The sequence below is a fragment of the Crassostrea angulata genome, chromosome 6 (genome assembly GCF_025612915.1).
Source record: "Crassostrea angulata isolate pt1a10 chromosome 6, ASM2561291v2, whole genome shotgun sequence".
Lineage (NCBI taxonomy): Eukaryota > Metazoa > Mollusca > Bivalvia > Ostreida > Ostreidae > Magallana > Magallana angulata.
The window spans coordinates 1,373,338-1,396,089 of NC_069116.1; the positions used below are offsets into that span (position 1 = coordinate 1,373,338).

Genomic DNA, 22,752 nt, shown 5'->3' on the forward strand with positions numbered 1-22,752 from the left:
GAAAAGTGTACAAAAATTATTTATAATGTTTTGAATGAAAATGTAGTTGTTCCAATTGCTGTAACCAAATGGAAAACAGATCTAACGGATTATAATGTTGAAGATCTTACTGTATGTGACATTTTTAAGATTTGTTTTAATGCTACCAAAGATTCTTCTGTACAATGGCTTCAATTTAGAAATTTACACAAAATTCTTCCAGTTGGCTTCTACCTTAAAAAAAATTAATGTCAAAACTACTGACAGATGTGGGTTCTGTAAAAGTAATGTTGAAACTATTATACATGTTTTTATTTCTTGTGAGAAAATACATACCCTGTGGAGTGAACTTAGTTTATACATTTACAGAAAGACCTCTGAAAGAGTCGGATTTAATATGTCTAATATTATACTTGGCCAACTTCCATTGTCGTTTCATAACAAAGTCATTAATTTTATAATTCTTTATATGAAACAATATATATTTTGTTGTCTTATGTCAAATAAGATTCCATGCTTAATTGGTTTCCTTTGTCATTTAAAACTAAAATACAATATTGAATGATATGCTGCAATATAAACTTGTAAAATACAATATTTTGAACTTAAACTTTCTATTTTTTTCTTTTTGTAGGCAAGTAACCACTAAATAATACATTTAGGTATTTGTTCATATGTGTGTGTGACTGAATGTCTTTTCTGTATGTTTGTTCCTTGAAAAAGAAATAAATTAAAAAAAAATATATATATATATATATATATATATATATATATATATATATATATATATATATATATATATACAAATTAAAAGTTAATTCACAATATTATTAGTTTGTGTATAAATATTAATACAATAAAATGATTTAAAGATTTAATTGCTATATAGTGAGGAATAAGACAAAGGGTTTAACTGAAATACCTTTACTTATATAATTGTTTTGATCTATGAAGAGTTAAACAGATACTTTGCATCGGGTGAATACAAATCTATTATTTATGTTTACAAAAAAGAGCATAATTGTATATTTTGTCTGTTAAATATTGTGTAAAAATCAAAAGGGGAAGATTCAAATAAATAGCATAAGTTGTCATTGATAATTGCATAAATATCGTTGCCATGGTAATGTAGAAACGGGTGACCCTCGATAGCCTCACCTTTACGAAAAGAAAAAAAAACCTGGGTGCCATTGCATCCGTTAGTAACTAGCATTATCCAATTTTAGTAAACAAAGAACATAAAGTTAAACATTATGCAATGAATAAGAAATTTAAATGAAAATTATGTTAAGAAAGACAAAAAAAAGGTTATATTCGATGTAAATAATATTTAGAACACAAAATAATTTAGTTAACGAGTAATTTCCTTGTACAGTTATAATAATCATTACAAAACCAACGGTTTTTTTCTCCTAAAATGAGTATTTATATATATATATATATATATATATATATATATATATATATATATATATATATATATATATATATATATATATATATATATATATATATATATATATATATAATACATGTACTTAATTTTGGAAGTTTGTAGTTTTATATCTTAACTTGAATTATAAATGATTAAACTGTATGTATACAAAAGACGTTGTAATGATAACATGACTCAAATAACTTGACACGTTAACAACATATGGGGGCGAAATCACTTGGGGCATATTCATATCAGAGACCGTATTGGCTGATGCAACAAACTGTTTTTTAAGCTAACTCTTTTTTTTAATTTTCTGAAAATCAGAATCGTTTCTGCTGAATGTAGTTTTTTTAGTCGTTTACTTTCAGAATTGATAAAATGTTGTAACTACGATCGGCTTATGCAAACAAATTTACAAGAACCGTTGTTGATAATATCCTATGGTAAACCAAAAGGACCAAAATGATTTAAAGAGAGAGAGAGAGAGAGAGAGAGAGAGAGAGAGAGAGAGAGAGAGAGAGAGCTATTTTTAAACATGTTTGCGAAAATGATTCATTCGAATATTTTTTTTACAAATTACAAGTGGGAACTTGTATAAAAAATATACGTTTTCAGTGAGAGATTTATGATAACGATATAAAACCGTTTCATAATTTACGGACGGACTATGTGATCAGTATTATGACTTTTACACCACATATAGGGCCCTAGCAAGATGTGTTTTACACACAAAGTTCCTCAACATGACCGAAATGTGATGTGAAATTTTTGAAAAGACAAAAATTAAATGTTAATTGTGAATATGTTCATGTTCAAGTGTTGTTGTTCTTCTGTGATAACATTATAAAATAATTGCTGTAATGTATAGTCCAATACACGTCACCAATAACTATTCTAATATTTAAATCGTACAATTGCTTAATCTCATATGAAAATGAATAATAAGGAATTATTGCTTGAATATTATGAGATCATCAAATACGATTTTGTGTGTGTGTGTTGGGGGGGGGGGGGGTGATCACTTATTATAAAGCCCTTCGGACTTAATTTGATTTGATCAACCCGACCGTATTTGATCACCTCATAATAATTAAAGAATGTAATTATTTACATTATGTTCTGTGTGATGTTGTATGGAGTGTTACCTAATATCAGTGCTGTTGATCGTGACCTTGTCCTATCTAGGGGGGAGTATCAAATATCAAAGAAAGTGATTCTTGTAATCTTAGTTTTTTTTCTTCGAAAAAATGAATTCAAAGAAATCATGTACTTTTAATTGCAAATTTAGACGTTGAAGTTCCCATGGCATTGACATTTTTAAAATAGAACAGAGTCACCTCTAACATATTTTTTAATCTTGTTTCTATACAAATTGGATTTTCAAAAGAGTTGCTTTGATTGAAAACATTTACAAACAAACTTTTTCGACCCGTTAAATAGGAATGGCCACGTTTTTTTAAATTTAATTTGTTTTTAATGTGTACAATGCTGCGGTAAAGCATTTCTAACATTGAACCAACATTTGAGGGTCAGTCTTCGTGTTACAAGCAAGATACAGAGCTCACGTCTATTTATTACATTGTATGTAAACAAAGCTCAAGCCATGTTTTGTTTCAATTTTGAGTGTTGACGAGAAAAATCAAGACCCAGTACTAATATGAATGTAAAACACGTTAGGATTTGTTTATTTATTTTCAAAACAAATTTGTAAATAAAAATATCTGTTTCTAAATCTAAAAAAAACCTTTTACGGGTACATAAAAACAATGTAAACAAAATCATAGCACGAACCTTGTTTTAATAACAAAGAATTATAGAATTGTACGCTTTGTATCTTGCTTATAACTCTGCGACTGTCCTCAAATTTTGATTGATCATTAGAAATGCATTACTAGATCATTGTTCACAATAAAGATAAAAAATTTTTTCACGAAAGTCATGATCATGCCCGTTTAAGATTGGAGACAAGTTTCTCGCGATCCTATTTGTAATTTGTTGCTGGATGCGGTGATAAAGGATGTCCACTTGGCACCAGTACACTTTGCGTCCTATCTGTTTGTGTTGGAATAATTTGTTATTTTTCAACACAGTAGTCAGGTAAACATTCGTCATTTATCCCATTCACATTAATAATTATAGTAACTTAAAAAAAACCAGTTTGATAAACCCATATCTTTTGCCAAGCAAACAAAGCTGACTGACTCGTTGCCTTCTACATTAGAAAACGATTGCAGTCGGTAACACTCAAATCTCCAGTCAACAGAGTTAATTTGCGCATCTTTCTTACCGTGTTTAGCCGGGGATCTGTTAAGAGATATAGTTATGTGCAACATCTACGCTAGCAAGAACCAGAACTTTAACAATATTTACTCAAATGTTATATTCACCCCCTCTAAAACTGACTAAAACTTATTGTATTGCGACTAAAACATTTTGCATTGAATAGATTAAGTTTGTATTTTATATTTTGATTACAAGTATTCCGTACAATTTCTTTAGGTAAAATATATTGCACAATTCGTGATACGTACCGTTCGACCTTGACTTAATATATGTTTTTTTTATTTATTTTTTTTATTTGTTGCAAATCATCCAAAGAAATAAACTATAAGACATAACGTGAAAAAATCCCTTCGTATTTTACCGATGTTTACATTATGTTATATTAACATTTATAACGCCATTAATAATGGACAATCTACATATGTCAAATAACATTATATAGATTCATACAAAAATAGTATCTGAAATTGCAAGGTATAGTTGTATGTTTAAAAGGTATATCATCACACGTATAGTAATACTATGAATATAGCATATATATTCGTGCAAATTTAACGTTTTTCAGGAAAAATGCTGCATTCAAAAGAGAGTGCACATTTATTTGGTAAATCTGTATTCTTTATATACGTGTGTTAGGACAGGAACAGCATAAATTCTTCTGATTGATATATATAATTATTGATGAATCAGTTAATTAACATTGTGCTTTTTTCCGTTGTAACCGTTTGTCAAAAGAAAAAGGTCTAAGTATTGCCGTCAAACATAAAACATAGCAATTTCATATAAATTCTATCAAAAGGAAACACATTTCTAAGACATTCTTTTCTTTTCACAAAACAATGATATGGCGATGAATAAGTAAAATACTTTAGATTTTTATTATTAATTTTCCTTAATGCATGAAATATACAAAATAAACACTCAATCGCATGGAAATAAGGTTATATATACATTTCTTATCGAGTGAACAGTATATTGAAGTGTAATGACTTTACAGTTATATATGATTTATTCCTTTATTCCCTGTAGTATTGTGACTAAACTTTAATTTCTTTAGAATAAGAAGAGAAAATATTCAGAGGTTGCAAATACTTTTAATCTATCTACAAATGCATGCACACATTGCGACCTGTGTGGCTTTGTTATCTAGACTTGCACTAAAAGTCGTCATGTTACTTTATCACCATTTCTGTTCTGTTTGGGCCTAATCTAATGTATAAGGAATAATAATGCAAAACGTTATAAGGAAATTTCTATTGAACTCTTTCTTATGCTTTTTTTTCTTTACAAAAGAATGAAATCGAAATGTTTTTTCACGAGAAAACACGTGTTGTTTTGCTGCATTGTTTGCTTTGTTTATGTACTTTATGTTCTTTCACACCACCTGCAGGAATTTATTCTTCCTCGAAGTTTTCATCACCTCAGTGACTTCAGCTACGGCGAAGACGTCATGAATTTAACAAAGATGGCCGGGCCGTTCTTAGTCGATACCCCATACTGCAAGATCCCGAATCTGGACCCACTGGATATCAGCGTCAAACACTGGGTGCGTCAGCCAATGAGGGTGGCGTGCCCGCGTGACATGTCCCTGACTTACGTTTTTGGCGGTAAACTATTTGTAAATTGGACAGCAGTAAACATATCATACTTGAAGGAAGGGAAAATGGTGGCATATTGTAGATATCAGTCAATACAGCACCCTGAAAACGGAAAACACAACGACTATTCTTACTCTGTGGAAAGCGATAAATTCAGGGAGTGGGTGAACGTAAGCAAAGAATTTATACGTACTCAGTGTTACAATGCATCTAACAATGTCATTTACACAAATTTCCATTATGTTATGAATCCTCTCTATAGTAAATCTGACGTTGAGGTTCCCCGAGAAACAAGAACACCAAACGTGTTATTAGTTGGAGTTGATTCTGTGTCAAGGATGAATTATATTCGGTATATGAAAAAAACACAGCAGGTTATGTTAAAATTGGGTGCACTGGAGTTTGTAGGATATAACAAAGTCGCCGACAACACATTTGTTAATCTTGTTCCTTTACTAGCAGGTAAATTTGCTGAAGAATTGCCATGGAATGAAAAAATTCGCCATCAAACTTTCGACCCGTTTAGATTCCTTTGGAATGGTTACAGAGACAGGGGTTTCAAGACTTTATTTGTAGAGGACTCACCTTTGACGGCCATGTTTGACAATGCAAAAGCGGGTTTTAGGAAAAACCCGACTGATTTCTATAACCGACCCATGGCTGTTGCCATGGAGGAAACAAGCGAGATATGGTTTGAAAATCACTTTTGTGTTCTAGATAGATTGGAGACGGATATATTACTAGATTACGTTTATAGTGTGATCAGAATGATATCCAAGCATCCATACTTTGCTTTGGTGTATCTCTCAAGGATGACCCACGATTATATAGAGGATGCAGGCACCATAGACGGCTCCATCTATAGGTTTTTTGACGACCTTCGTGCTAGCAGACTTCTAGAAAATACCGTTGTTGTATTGTTCAGTGACCACGGTATGCGATTCGGAGAAATAAGAAATACTTACATTGGAAAATTGGAGGAACGCTTACCATTACTGAATGTCATCATTCCCACACGTTTTGCAAAGGGTCGCATTAAAGAATTGCACAACTTGATGACTAACACAAACCGACTTACTACCCCGTTTGATATTTACGAATTTCTGAATCATCTGTTATACTTTGATGACTACAAACCATCATCCACTTATGGAGTCAGTTTAATGAATACAATACCTTTAAACAGGACATGCCCAAGCGCCATGATCTCATCTCACTGGTGCACGTGCACTGAAATGATCATTGTACAAAATAACAGTTCCATTGTAAACATGATTTCAAATTTGTTTGTACGAATAATTAATGCTAAATTCATAAACATAAGTGATCAATGTGCAACTCTAAATTTGGATAATATCGAATCTTCCTACCTAATAAAGCCCTTGGACAGCTTGCTGAAGTTTGAAAGTAGTGAAAACGAGGTTCTTAATCAGAAGATACGTTACGGGGACCCCGTGAACCCTGTCGTGGATTACCAGGTCACTATTCGGACACGGCCAGGGGGAGGGGTGTTCGAAGGGACATTCCGGCACAACGAGGAATACATGGCCCTGGATTTAGTGAGTGACATCAGCAGACTCAATAAATATCGTGATGGTTCATACTGTATACAAAACTCTGAGCTGAAGAAGTATTGTTATTGTGCAAACAATTAGAATCCAATGATAAAATTAGTCAGTAGTTGTGTGTAAGATTCAAACTTGAAGTATTAAAGAACGCTGTCTTGATGATTGCAGCTGTTTTTACACATGAAATATTACGGAAACATAAACCTGCAATGATGTACATGTAGACCAAGTCCTCTCTCTCTCTCTCTCTCTCTCTCTCTCTCACACACACTCTCTCTCTCTTTTTATTTTGAGGGGGGGGGGGGCTACAGCTCCATTGGAACTCCATAATGGTGCTAAAGCGGGAGTGATTCACTCCCGCAACAATTTCGGCTTAAATCGTATATATAAATGACAATAACAATTACATTTCTTACGTGAACTCAAACATTTTAGTTCTGTATGGCATAAGATAATTTAAAAATATCAAGTATAGTCCATATATCTGTTATTTTTGTGCATGTTAACAACGCAAGTTGAATTTGACCGCCATGTCTACTTACCTTGATCGGTTTTATTGAACCAATGAGAATTCAAGAGCGGATTTTGAACAGAATATAGGAATTCCCCAATTTTAAACAAAATTAACGCGGTAAATATGAATGTTCCATCGTATACGCTTTCCTTAAATGATGATTTAGTGATAGAACGAGGTAAGATCGCTTATTTACATTGACATTTACGTTATCAAGCCTATCAATACTCCAAGCGTCAATCCAATAAAATTACGCGAGAACTGTCATGACTGCTGAAAGAAATGAATTTTAAACTTACTAGTGTGTTTTATCCGAATTTGGGGTTTTTATATATATATATATATATATATATATATATATATATATATATATATATACATATATATATATATATATATATATATATATATATACATATATATATATATATATATATATATATATATATATATATATATATACGGTTTTCGGACCGAAGTCAGCCGCATTAAAAAATTAATTAAAAAATCCTATGGAATTGTACACGGGTGCTTAAGGGCAGGAACCCCCCTCCCCCAGAAAAAAATTATTAAAGTCCTTGGGGTCTAGATGCCTGGGGTAGGGAATAAGGGGACGGTCCTGTCCTCAAGCATCTGTGGAATTGTAGCCCTATCCAGTAAACATCAGATATAAAAAAAATCGGAGAGGGTTACATTATTGCAGCTAGGAAACTTATATTACACTTAACATTTATTTTTAATAGTAGTTTCCACCCCTCCCCACCCTCAGAAACACACGCACCACAGTGCTCTGGAAAAAAACCGATTTAAGCCTCTACTTTTCCTTTTTGATTATGACAACGGAATTAAAAAGAGCTACTCGAAATTTCATCACCAGTAAGCTTTCACGCATCATAAGTCATCACCTATCAATTTACAGGTCATTAAGAGAGGCTGTCTGTAATCATCAAGAAATTTTTAGAAAGTGCAAAAAAATTTTTATCAAAAAATCCTATGATTACCTATAGCATTATTGATAAATTCAATATAAACACAAGTGTGAGACATCTGAATGCGTTCCTTACAATTTTATGTATCGTTTTGTTGTTACCATGGTAACGTCTCCAGACTCTTGGAAAAACCGTCAACTATGCCATATTAAATGCCAAATTATTTATAGTTGGAATTGTAAATTCCATTTTTTATAGGTTTAAGGTAAATGAACAGAACTCATTATAAAATTTTATTAAAAAATAATTTAAATAATTTTCCAAACTTGGCTGTCATGGAAACCAAAATAACCTGACATTTTTTACAACTGAAAATTCAATAAAACAACCAATTTTTAAGCTACGATATTTCAGTGGCACAACTTGATATGGTACAACCGTTCATATAGGAAGAAAAAACACATTTAAGACTTTTGTTTCAAAAAATAAAATCAGTTAAACAACTTTCCTTTTTTTTTTACCTGGCCTGACGAAAAATCCCATTTTTCACCATATTCAGCTATATTTTCATATTAAAAAGAGAAGGTTACATGGCTTTGAGCATATTATGAAAAGTAAAATAAAATGATTTCTTTTGAGAACAGACTTCAACAGATTTCATTTACTTCAACAATAACAAGAAAATACAAAATGTAGATTTAAACCACAATTAATCAATTTGTGGTATGACTATCTAAGGAAAAGCATTTTCTTAGTTACCAGAATGAATTTTTATTAACATTCAAAACCAGCAACTGTTAGCATTATAAAAGTGTGTGTCCTCTTTATATGTTGTTTACAAGATTATATAGAATTACTTTTAAAGACCATGAAATTAGGTCTACTGTTTACAAATATGAAGGATTAATATTTACCGTTACTATGGCAATGGAAAAACAGCAATGATTTGTACAGAAACATATTCATTTTTATTATTATCATCAAATAGTATAATTTATCAAGTGCACTTCAGTGGTGTAGTGTACGTGGTGTAGGGAAGTTAAAAAGAATATATATATATATATCACTGCTAGGAGAATGGGTTCCAGAGGTCGTGAGTTCAAGCCTCGGTCGGGGCGGATGGTGGAGCTCCAACAAAAAGTGAATTTCTCTGTGCTTTATATATATATATATATATATATATATATATATATATATATATATATATATATATATATATATACAGTACAGGCAACGCGGATCCCGTGTTTCCCGCGCCCCGTCACGGTATAAACACATCGAGGTGATCGGCCAGGTGAGACAGGTATACCGCGTTCCCATCACGGTAAACTCATCATCTACCTGTCCCCGCCACGGTAAAATTATCGATGGAAAAGTATCGTATACAAGCGGGAGTTATCTCCCCGAATGACAAATAAATTGAATGTTTCTTTATATTTAATGACGATATTTAACCCGATTTTGACAGTGATTATAATCGAAATACTTGGAGTCTTTTTTACTATTTTTCTTATTTCGTAGCTATTAAATAAATTATAAAAGTATTTAATTTAATACTTGTGCAGCAATTGCAAATAAAATATTTTCGAATCCATTATCATATTTTAAGAAGGTCGTTAAATTAAAAATTATCATGAAATGATTTTAATTGCCAATAAAATTATAAATGTGTACGCAGTGTGATTGTGTTTTCTTAACAATTAATTGGTCCGCCTACATTTGTATTGTTTGTTTTGAAGTCCATGCGTGTCAACTAATGATGAGCAAATGTTTAAAAATTAGGGCTTCCTATAAAATTACCAACCCAGTATTTTTAGCATGTTCCGTTCATTTCTTACAAGGTCTTTTACGTGTAAAGAACATTTTTTGTGAATTCACGTTTTATTGAATTTGTGTTGCGTTTCTTTAGGTACATGTATGGCTCATCGTTTGTCACTGCGCAAGGATTCCCACTTTCAAGTGCGTTACGTTTGCGACGACAATCTTTAAGTGCGAAGCCGTGTGTTCTTCAAGACTCAGTCTGACTGAGAGAGTAAGGAGCCTTAGAGATACCCAGAGTTGCATAAAATTATGTAATCGAAAGATATTGTGGGTATCCCATGTCATGGTGTCGTGATGGTGTACCAGCTACCCGCCGTGACGGAAGTTAGCGTTCGCTCGCGACCGAGCCCCCCCCCCCCCCCCCCCTCTCTCTCTAAACAGAATAACTAGATAAAAAATTTTGAGAAGGAAATGTTGTTAAACTGTTCTTATGTTCTTACACATTTCAAAGAAATTAAGAACATGTTTTGAAAGTTCTGCATTTCATGCCGATAAAAAAACATTTAAACATTTCAGTAAATGTATTGATATCATTTTATGTGGGCATGTACATGTAATCTTATTGAATATAAAGCTACTACAAATATGTAAATCCGTATCCCGTTATCGTAACCTTATCCTCCCCCCCCCCAACCGCTTTAAGACTGTCGAAGTTAACATTATTTGACTTCAGTCCCAATTGTTTTACACAAAGGTGTGAAACCGTCGCACTGACAGGAAATCACTCTACGCTTGAACGCACAGAATACACAGGAATGAGGCAGGTAGATAATCAGTGTAACGATTGACCAAGAAGAATTCTACATGCATATCAAACAATTTTACTAATAGTTATATCAATTAATTGATTTATTTTACTGCGTTCTTTAACCGCTAAACGTGTTGAAGATGTTCCTTCCCGCAAAAAACCTCCATTATAAATTAAACGAGAGATAGAGAAAAAACACAACGAATTAAACTTTCCAAACACAGTATATCATGCATCACGAACATTGTAAAAAAAACTTAACTGTTAAACATACTTCTTTTTTTTTCTTTATTAAAAATAAAACTAATAGAACGAAACTTTATCATGGAGGAAACACGTGGTAGAGCTAGCGGGTTGATTTGATTGACAGGTGCAGCACGTGGACTCAAATCTGAAATTGCATGATGGATTCAATCACAGTGTACCATATTCTTTTATGAATACTAATTTTATGAATATTTAGTATTGGATATTAGTATATTTCACATAAGTGTACGTTAAATTACGCCTAAACGTCTCTCTCTCTCTCTCTCTCTCTCTCTCTCTCTCTCTCTCTCTCTCTCATTCTCTCACTCTCTCTTGTAAGGTGTTGTGCGATTAGACGAAGCCGTACGCGATATAGACTTTTTCTTTTGTCGTGAATAGGTGTGAAAACCCTCAAGGGCATGTCGTTTTCTACCCTGAGTTTGTTAATCACTACATGTATACACAGAAAATGATCGTGACTTAAACTTTATATGTATACACAGGAAACGTATACTGATACACGTTATGATTCAATGTGCTTTAACGCAGCACCAACTTTATATATGAATGATTGAATTATTATTGAATGGAAAAATAGATCTCTTAGTTGATTCCCAAAATTTGTTCATTTCTCAATTTAAAACATACACAAGTCATGTATTGACAGTTTACGGCGCTATGCGTGTAAACTAATAAAATGAGAAGATGAAATTGCTCTGCATTGATACGAGTTCATCTTATGAAAATATTTAATTTTAAGATTGTTATAAAAACAGGATTATCAACTAATAGAAATAATAATTGAAATAAGCACGTCAAATACAAAGATATGTGTTCTTATTTACACATCACAAAATTAAACAGCATAATAATCATTTTATGTTGTAATTCGAATGTAGTTTCCGATGTCATGAAATTCTATTTCATAAATATAATTTATTAATTTTATAATAATATGGACCACAATTTATTTACAATGCAGCTGTAATGCTTAAATCTGAAGTCGCATATTTGACGTGGATTTACGCGACCTGCATTGCCTGTAATGTACAGTACAGGTAAAGTAACAACAACAAGCAGCAGCAGGAATAACGGTAAATCACACCGTCGCGGTGTCATCACGGTCGCAATCCATACCGCGATCAAAAACCGCGATGGTGTATCGCGGGAACGATAAAAATACCGTGACGGTAACGCGGGCCAATACGGGATCCGCGTTGCCTGTACTGTATATATATATATATATATATATATATATATATTATTACTTATTAGGTTTGTTACTGACTGTTTAAAGAAATTTGTGGGGTCGGTAAAGTCCATAGAGGCGGAGCCGAGCCTTCTATGGACTTTACCGACCCCGCAAATTTCTTTAAACAGTCAGTAACAAACCTAATAAGTGTTTTGTTTTGTCGAGGACCTAAAGTTTGATATGTAAACAAACGTTTGTGTAGAAAATCAGTTCAAATAACGTTACGTCCGCCATGTTGCCCTATAAATTTTGACGCTTGCCTTTTAAAGAAATTTGTAAGGCAGCCACGTGACGCGTTTCATCCAATGACGTCGCGACATTCTAGTCCGAGGCAAAACAAATATATATATATATATATATATATATATATATATATATATATATATATATATATATATATATATATATATATATATATATATATATATATATTTGTCAAAATTTATAGGGCAACATGGCGGACGTAACGTTATTTGAACTGATTTTCTACACAAACGTTTGTTTACATATCAAACTTTAGGTCCTCGACAAAACAAAACACTTATTAGGTTTGTGGGGTCGGTAGGTTTGTGGGGTCGGTAAAGTCCATAGAAGGCTCGGCTTCGCCTCGCCTTCTATGGACTTTACCGACCCCACAAATTTCTTTAAACAGTCAGTAACAAACCTAATAAGTAATAATATATATATGAAAGGGGTGTAGTTTTAATAAAGAATGTGTTCAATGTTCCGCGACAATTCTAGTTTTTTTGTTGTTGATGGTTTTTTGTGATATTAAAAAATATAAATGCAAAAACAAATAAATACACATTTTATATTTAATGGTTTTCATACAACAGACAATTTATATGCGACTTCTTATCCGTTATATATTACTTAAAATTATTTTTCAAGTTTCCGTCATACATGTAATTTACATTCGTCCGCCGTATTGGTTTCAGTGCTACACCCAACAACACATGCCCAGACTCGGTGTAGCAAAGTGTATACCCGGTGTACACCTACAAAAGTATACACGGTGTACATCTTTTGGTAAAACCAAGCGCGCCTATTTTTCCTTTTGGTTTGCCCGCGCTACGTCATTGCTTATAAACATTCGTTACCACTCGGTCATTTCCCTCAGCGCTTTAATAACAGTTACGGAAAAGTACGAGCATGATCCGAATGGTTCATGAACAGTTTTAATATGGCGGTGCTACACTAGATAGGGAGGCTATTCATTTTCATTCAGCATCTGTAGTGCCTGTGACATGTCTCGGTTTTCATTGCTACATGTGCATGGGTTAGGTAAGAAGTGTTTACACACAGTGGTCTTTAGATTTTGAAATCAAAATTGGGGGGAAAATACCTCTCTTACTATCCTTGACCTGTTCTTTACCTGGTTTACCTGTCCGGGTGAGTATTGCAAATGTACAAGTTGTTTTCCCGGGGTTATCCGGGATTAAGTCCGATTAACAAATAGCGAACATTTTTCATATCTTTATGTCGACTTGTCAGATCTATACGTCGACTTGTCACTTATTCATGCATGTGTTTAAAAATTTAACACTTAAACCTTGTGGCATCCAGTTGACATATTTTCTGACAAGTCATCATAAAGATCTCACAAGTTGACATGAGTACATGTATCTGACAGGTGGACATATTCATCTTACAAGTCGACATAATTATCTTACAAGTGGTGGCAGATCTAGTTATGCCACCTTAGTAATTTAGATCTATGTTAAAACAAAATATAGGAGCATGAACAATGAACTACAGAATTGTATTTTTTTTTATTTTGACAGATACTGAATAAAGGCCAGAGCACTATTTTAAAGTCTGTGTAGACCATTCTTTGATAAGTGTTTCTCAACAAGTTGCTGTCCAAGGATTTCCAGTCCTATCTGCAGGGATTTGTCAAAGTATTATTGAGTCCTTAACTTCAGCAGATTCAGTAAGCTTAAGCTCAATAGATACTATGCATCAAATGCTTACAATTGGTGATTTGTGAATATTATCTGGGGCTAAAGGAGGTCAATTAAGACACAGGGCAGCAGTTTTTTACTTTTGTAATTGTATCCCATAAAGAAACAGCCCCGTTATACCTCATTACATTAAACAGGGTGAAAAACAACTGAGAATATAATGTCATCAGAAGACATGCAAAACAATCCTAGTTCATTTGATGAACGATCTTCCTCTAATCAAAGGGTGGCAGCAGCTGAATCCATAAATGTGTCAGTTGAAAGTAGTGACAATGTGTCAATCGAATGTAGTGACAGTGTGGCAATCGAATGTACTGACAGTGTGTTAGTTGAATGTACTGACAAGATGCCAATCGAATGTAGTGAACCACCCCAGGAGATGGCACAGCCTCTGATAGGATTGATTATTGAAGAAGTTCCACAGAATTCTGAGTCTGTAAACTTAGAGGAAAATTCAGCTCAAGCAAGCAGAGCCTCAAACCCATTCGTACAGGCATTCCACCTTAGCCAATCAATCCGTGATGACAGCATGTCTGAAAGATTTGACACATTTTCATGCTGTCCTTCTCCACAACATAGAGCAGATATGGCGATGGCAATGGTATTTTATGCAGTTTTAAGCTTTAGTACTGTTTAACCAATGTACATGTATTTCCCCCAAGAGTAAATAATCATTTTTATAGTAGGGTAAAATATTTTTATGTTTCATTATTTTTCTTACTTATTAAATAAAGAATTTAAACAAAGCAGTTTCTTGAGCTATTCAAGAATGTTCATGAAAAACAAAATCACAATTCACTATAATTATCCAACTGACTGACTGTCTTTTTTTGGTGTAATTGATAAAAACAATTTATGTTGATCCATGTGATTTAATTCATACATAGCCAACCTGTCGAACGAATATGACAAGTTTGATTGATGAAGAAGTGGTAGAGGAAGTACTGGCATGTGGATTCCAGTGGAACGATGTAGAAGTGGCTGTTGCCAGACTGCTGTCCTGTAGATGTGAGTATATGCACCATAGAAACAGATCTGTTTCAAGAATCTAAACCGAACATTTTTAATTTTATATGTTACAATTTTATAACAATTTTATAGCATGCAACAGCAGGCAGGGCATATTGGTAAGATAATGAATATATTAATATTATTAACACATCTTTTCCTTTAGTTGTGATTTTCCTCCAATAGCACATTTGTTTTGAATTTGTCTCTGTATTATTGTTGAAAACTTTTTGCATCCCACCAATAACCTGTTAATTTTTGTTATAATCCTCATATTTGTGACCATAACCCCTATTCTTGTGCCAATGTACTAATCCTTCATCACCCAAGTTGCAAACATGTTGCCCGCTCAGATATTTTTATCTGACACCCCCGCCCCCGCCCCCCCCCCCCCCCCCCCCCATGATAGCTGTTCGGTATCATTTTTTTATGTTTTGTACAATGCATAATGGTTACCATAATTTGAACTTCAGAGAAAAAGTAAACATGGAGTAAATGCTATTTTCCCTTTAAAACTATGTGGTATTAGCACAAAAAGTCATCTTTTCCTTCAAACATGAATTATATATATATATGAAACATCTCCTTAGGTTACTGGGGCATCTAATCCACTCAGCTCTCTTTGGCATATATATAAATTATTTATATATATTTCATAGAGAGCAGAGAGGATAAGATGCCACTGTGCTTAGGCCTTTAGATTTCTCTTTACCATCTTAATGAAAAAAGTGCTGAGATTCAATGTATTTCAAATGAATTTTCAGGTGCAGATGAAATAGCTGTCATAGAGATTCTGAAATACCTTTTCCAGAATGAAAAAGAAACTGAGATTCAGCATGTTCCAAGTAAGTTTTTATTTAAGGTTATACTTAAAATCTTATGTCACCGGATTAACAGGTGTGTGACTGTCAGTTAAAGTATTGGGTCTCAGTAGCTCAGTGGTTAGAGCACTGGCATAGTACGTCAGAGGCCCTGGGTTCAAGTCGCAGTTGAGACTTGACTTTTCACCACCCCTTCATTTGGCGCCCAAAGTACAAATCTTATGGTCACTCCCCAGGAACATGTTTCACAACATTTCCTTAACTCGTAGAATTCTACTCCTAAATTCAAGGACGAGGGGGAGTATGTCACTGGGTTAATAGGTGTGTGACTGTCAGTCAATATATCGGGTCTCAATATCTCAGCAGTTAGAGTGCTGGCACGGTACGCCAGAGACCCTTGGTTTGAGTCCCGGTTGAGACATGACTTTTCGCCACCTGTTACATTTGACATTCTTGTTAAGTTTCTATACTGAACTTGTGAGACATACTATACAAATGTAAACTAAAGCTTACAAGTATATCTGCTTACTTCTATTCTGATATTGATTCTTCAGTATTTGTTCTCTCAAGTGGGTTAACTTGTGAAAGTAGAGGGGGTCCTGACAAGTTAAATATATGTAGAAGAAATCTGTCTCTTGTTTTTAAAATAAATTTATTCCAACCTCATGCAAAGAAGTTAGGGCATATTGCTTTGCTGCTGTCTGTCTGTCAGTTGGTTGGTCCACCAAGTTTCTGTTCATTTTCTTTGTACAATTACTAAAACAGATTTATTATAAAAATATCTAGGTCTGTTTTGGCTACGATCAAGCAATTTTTGACAGAGTTATGCTCCTCGGACAGAGAAAAATTCCAATTATTTGCAGTTTCTGTTTATTTTATTTTTTTTGGCGAGGTTGCACATACTGAAATGAAATTCCCGATTTATAAGAATATCAAGGTCAAGTATTGTTTTGGTAAGATCAAGCAATTTTTATACCCCCGCTCCGAAGGAGAGGGGGTATACTGTTTTACCCTTGTGTGTCTGTCTGTCCGTCCGTAACAAAAATTTCTGTCGCATTTATTTCAGCAACTATTTATCGCAGATGCCTGAAATTTTTACACAGTGTTTGTTAAGGCATGCCATATCATGGGATATATTTTTGTACCAATCGGACGTCAACTTCCTGTTAAATGATGACTTTGCTTATTTTTTAACCAAACAAATTTTCGTCAAAGAATTCTCAGCAACTGTTTATCACAGATGTTTGAAATTTTTACAAAGTATTTGTATAGGCATGCCATATCGTGGGATCTATTTTTGTACTAAACAGACGTCAACTTCCTGTTAAATGACGACTTTGTTTATTTTTAGCCAAAATTTTCAAACAAATTTTTGTCAAAGAATTCTCAGCAACTGTTTATTGCAGATGCTTGAAATTTTTACACAGTAGATGTATTGGCATTCTATATTGTGGGATGTATTTTTGTACCTATCGGACGTCAACTTCCTGTTTAATGAGTACTTTGTTTATTTTTAGCCAAAATTTTTAAACAAATTTCCTTTAAAGATTTCTCAGCAACTATTTATCGCAAATGCTTGAAATTTCAACACACTATTTGTTTTGGCATGCCATATTGTGGGATATATTTTTGTATCAATCGGACGTCAACTTCCTGTTAAATGAGTACTTTGTTTATTTTAGCCAAAATTTTCAAACAAATTTTCCTCAAAGATTTCTCAGCAGCTATTAATCGCAGATGCTTGAAATTTTAACACACTATTTGTTTAGGCATGCCATATTGTGGGATATATTTCTGTACCAATCGGATGCCAGCTTTCTGTTAAATGTAGACTTTGCTTATTTTGCATATTCACATCAGAGCGGGGGTATCACTAGTGAGCATTGGCTCACAGATATCTTGTTAGGGGAACTTTTTTTCAGACTTTTTTTTTGTTCAGAAAAACTGAAAACTGTGTGGAAGAGTCCTCAGTTAGTGAAGCTTCATGTTTGTTCATTATCCCCTTTTAGTAGGATAAGTTCATGCTTGAATGTATAGGAATATTTTTATATCCTGTTCACTTCTATTAATTCGTTTGGTCAGAAAAGTTAAAAATTATGTTAAAGCATCTCTTAGGTAGTGTACATTTAGGCTTTTGGAATCATGGTCAACCTGGAACTAAACTTGAGGATAGAGTCTTTATATATTAGAAACATGTCGGAGAAATCTTAGCATTATTTGAACTGAAAAAAAAATGGCCAGAAAAGCTAAAACTTATTTTAAAGCATCCCCAAGTAGTGTTGGTTTGTAGAAAAAAAAAACATGATCTGGTAAGGAGAAGTCACAATATGAATTCTGAAATAAAAATTTACATTGGTTTCTTTTTAAAATCCTCTCCTATGAATTCATTTGGCCTGAAAAGTTTCAACTGTTGAGAATGCACCCTCAGGAAGTGTAGTTTTGAGTGAACATTTTTACTATTTACAAATCATAGTTCTGAAGAGTAGTCTAGGGCCTGAATAAGAGATGGAATAATAACATAGGTATATATCAGAAAAAGTCTCCCTCTTGAATTTACTAGTTGTTAGATATTTTAAGTAATTGACTTCATAAAGTTGCCTGTAATCAGAGTTTGATAAGAGTTATGGCTAATGTTGCTCATGTGAGCTATGTTCCTCATATTTAATTTTTAGCTCACCGAGACGGAGTTAGGGGAGCTTACTATTTATAGTATGCTATACCCCCGTTGTTGGCACTGGCATCCAGACCTGGTTAAAATTTTTTTGCAGGTCCTGTATCTAAGATATTACTTGTCTTATCTTCACCAAACTTGCACGGATGATGCATCTGGACCTACTTATGGACTTGAAACACTTGGATGCTCAATCTGGGCCCTGAATTTCAGATGATGGAGGAGGTTATGGTGTTTTGAGCAGGTTAAAGTTTTTGGTGTAGGTGCCCTTTGATAGCCATTTCTAAGTTACTAATGGTCCTGACTTCATCAAACTTGCATGGATGGTGGGTTTTATGATTTTGATGCTCCTGTTTATAGAGCAGGTGCCCTCTGCTGATTATATCTTAGTTTTTACTGGTCCTAACTTCACCAAACTTACATGAATGATACATCTTATGATACTGATGCACCTGACATGCTTGAATGCTGAATCTGAGCCATAGGTTTTGGATGCTGAATGATATTTAGTTTTTTGAAACAAGGTACATATTTAATAGATAATAGTACTATTTCAATCTTGCATAGTTGATTTTACTATAGTATAAATGAATTGGAGATGTATCTTCAGATGTAGAGCTATAACGGATGCTAAAAAAATCTCATTCAAACTTATTTGATATATGTGTTTGTTCTAAATGATATCACATGATTCCTATGATGCAGTATTGTACGATATGAAACACTATTGTTTTATATGATTCAATATGACATCATATATTGTAGAAAATTATATGATACATTATAATATTGTATCAAATTTTTTGTATATTATGATATGATATTGTATCATGATATTGTTATGTTTAGTATTGTACATTATGATACAATATTGTTTCATATGATATTCTATAATATATATTGTATCACATGATATTGTTTCATAAAAATGTTGTAATATTTCATGTTGAATCATATGATATGATATTGTATAATATATAAAATTGTATCATATGATACTTTACTGGTAAATATGATATTGTATTATATAATATATTATTATATCACATGAAATTGTATCATATGATATTGTTTTATGTAATATTGTATCATTGATATGATATTGTATAATATAATATTGTATAATATAATTTTGTATTGTATAACATTATTGATAAAGACATTGGATCATATTATATTAGATCTTATGATATAAAATCATATAATGTAGCATATGTCATAATAGCATCATATTGTATCATTCAATATAATATGTTGCAATTTTGTGATTTATTACGCAATTTTCCTTTTTTTTTGTTTTGCTTGTCAAGATTTTTTGGATGAGTCTGGCCCCCCCCCCCCCCCACTTTCAAAAACGATGCCTGCCCCCCCCCCCCCCCCACTTTTTTTAAAATTTACATATAAAAAATTGAATTATCATGGAGTTGGTCCCCCAATTTTTTGGGAGTATGTAAAAAATTGATATGAAAATAAGGAAATAAAGAGTGAAATTTACGGATTAGGATTTTGAAGATTTTGGAAAAGATTAAATTTCCCAATTTTCCTTTTTTTTTGTTTTGCTTGTCAAGATTTTTTGGATGAGTCTGGCCCCCCCCCCCCCCACTTTCAAAAACGATGCTACGTGCCTGCACATTGAAAAAGATGTTAATATGAACAGTGAAATTCCTTCCTTTGTGGTTCATTTGGGCTGAAAACAAATGAAGATAACCTTTGTTATAGAAGTAAATTACCTATTCATCTGATGCAGTTTTATGCAAACAGGGAAATATTCGCCCCTGTTTTATTTCGCCCCTTTTGCTCTCGTTGTCACTGGGCAAATTTAAAACTGAGCAGATTCAAATTTTATAAATTATTTCTGTTTTAGTACAACTGTGTCTGGGCAAATTCAAGACAGGGCAAAATCGTTTAAATTGCAAGTGTAGAAAGGCGAAATAACACATGGCGATAATAACCTTGACATGTATACAGTATATATTTCTGCAATAGTAACTACATGTACTTAAAAACGGGTAATGCGACGTGCTTGACGATTTTGAATTATGATTGTATGTAAATTCATAACTGCATTTTTAACCGGGTTTTCCAACGGAAAAATCCGGTTATTAAAATGGTGAAAATGGCGGGCGGGCGGGCGGCTGCCAAAAGGGTACCCTCATTGTACGGATAACTCCTCCTACAGTTTTCAAGATAGGAAGTTGTTCTTTTGCAGATCAATTGTACATATATCAGAGGTGTGCATATTGCTAGGATTTTGATTTCCGATAATTTATCGAAAAAATACCAGCTTTTGAACTTAGTCATTTTTTGGCAAAATATTGCATATAGGGTACCCTCATTGTACGGATAACTCCTCCTACAGTTTTCAAGATAGGAAGTTGTTCTTTTGCAGATTAATTGTACATATATCAGAGGTGTGCATATTGCTAGGATTTTGATTTCTGATAATTTATCGAAAAAATACCAGCTTTTGAACTTAGTCATTTTTTGGCAAAATATTGCATATAGGGTACCCTCATTGTACGGATAACTCCTCCTACAGTTCTCAAGATAGGAAGTTGTTCTTTTGCAGATCAAATGTACATATATCAGAGGTGTGCATATTGCTAGGATTTTGATTTCTGATAATTTATCGAAAAAATACCAGCTTTTGAACTTAGTCATTTTTTGGCAAAATATTGCATATAGGGTACCCTCATTGTACGGATAACTCCTCCTACAGTTCTCAAGATAGGAAGTTGTTCTTTTGCAGATCAATTGTACATATATCAGAGGTGTGCATATTGCTAGGATTTTGATTTCCGATAATTTATGAAAAAAATACTAGCTTTTGAACTTAGTCATTTTTTGGCAAAATGTTGCATATACATGTAGGGTACTCCATTTCACTGGATAAGGGTTGACATGGATTATGGATACAGTTTACATAAAAGAAAACCCGGTTTGCTGTCACATTGACAGCTTTTCACTTGTTCTTGATATGCTAAATTTGAGTGTTTTTCTTGTAGAGATGGAGCCCTGTATGGTGTGTCATCTTGAGGACCCAAACATTCTGTTCCTACCTTGTTGTCATATCTGTTGTTGCCAGAGCTGTGGGGAGAGTTGTTACTTGTGCTCATATTGTCACTGCCACATCAAAGCCAAGAAGAAAATATACATTCCATAGCGTATAGAAACAGCACCAGGAAAGAAACCATGACTTTACATTTGGTTTCAATTTGATAATGTTGCATAGATTACATTTTATGAGAGGCATGCCCACAATTTGAACTGAATATTGTGAGTTGCATCTCTTAATTTTACCTTTATACCAAGGGCAGCGTGCTGGTGCAGAGCTCTAAGAATCAGTATGTAGGAAAAAAACGAGCTTTAAACACTTTATTCCGCCCATCGTCCTTTATTTATTTTTTCCAGATAGGGACCATTCTCATTGTTACAGCAGGCCAAAGACAGCTATTGTGATGCAATATTTATTTTTACATTATTTTATATGTATACTATTGTTGGTAATAAATTATTCTTACACATTTGTGCATTCTGTTTTAGATGTTTGGAGTCCAGACATATCCCAACAATGCAATGAAAAAAATATAAAGTGTAATGTTTGTCAGAAAACATAGACACATCTCATATACAAGTCAGTTATGGCTAAACCTGTACATGGGCAAATTTTTTGTTCCTTTTATATACTCGGAAAGCTTAGATGAAATAATGACTTCAATAAATGCTCATAATGACCAACTTTTGGTCTGCATAATTAAATTACAAACTTACAACTTTAAGAGCCCGTTTAAAGACATTTTATTTCACAAAGGGCTAGATTATTTAACATTTCAATGCGTTCTGTATGACGATATAAATTTTTAATGGAATAGGCCTATCACGTCTACATTTTGAAAATGATCGCATTGCAAC

At 33.3% G+C, this 22,752-nt stretch overlaps 2 protein-coding genes and 1 non-coding gene across 3 annotated transcripts; all 3 read left to right on the plus strand.

Moving 5' to 3' along the window:
• The first annotated feature begins 5,022 nt into the window (after positions 1-5,022).
• LOC128190658 (uncharacterized) lies at positions 5,023-6,953 on the plus strand. Its single transcript, XM_052862774.1, has one exon. The coding sequence runs from the start codon at positions 5,166-5,168 to the stop codon at positions 6,951-6,953; it is 1,788 nt and encodes a 595-aa protein (XP_052718734.1). The 5' UTR covers positions 5,023-5,165.
• A 6,594-nt stretch (positions 6,954-13,547) lies between these two features.
• LOC128186801 (E3 ubiquitin-protein ligase MIB1-like) lies at positions 13,548-22,314 on the plus strand. Its single transcript, XM_052856700.1, has 6 exons — positions 13,548-13,660; positions 14,161-14,309; positions 14,478-14,941; positions 15,228-15,348; positions 16,113-16,193; positions 21,846-22,314. Exons 3-6 carry the CDS (start codon positions 14,501-14,503, stop codon positions 22,001-22,003), a joined length of 801 nt encoding a protein of 266 aa, XP_052712660.1. The 5' UTR covers positions 13,548-13,660; positions 14,161-14,309; positions 14,478-14,500; the 3' UTR covers positions 22,004-22,314.
• Positions 16,273-16,345, plus strand: Trnat-agu (transfer RNA threonine (anticodon AGU)). The gene has a single exon. It is a non-coding gene; the product is annotated as a tRNA-Thr (tRNA).
• Positions 22,315-22,752: the final 438 nt, after the last annotated feature.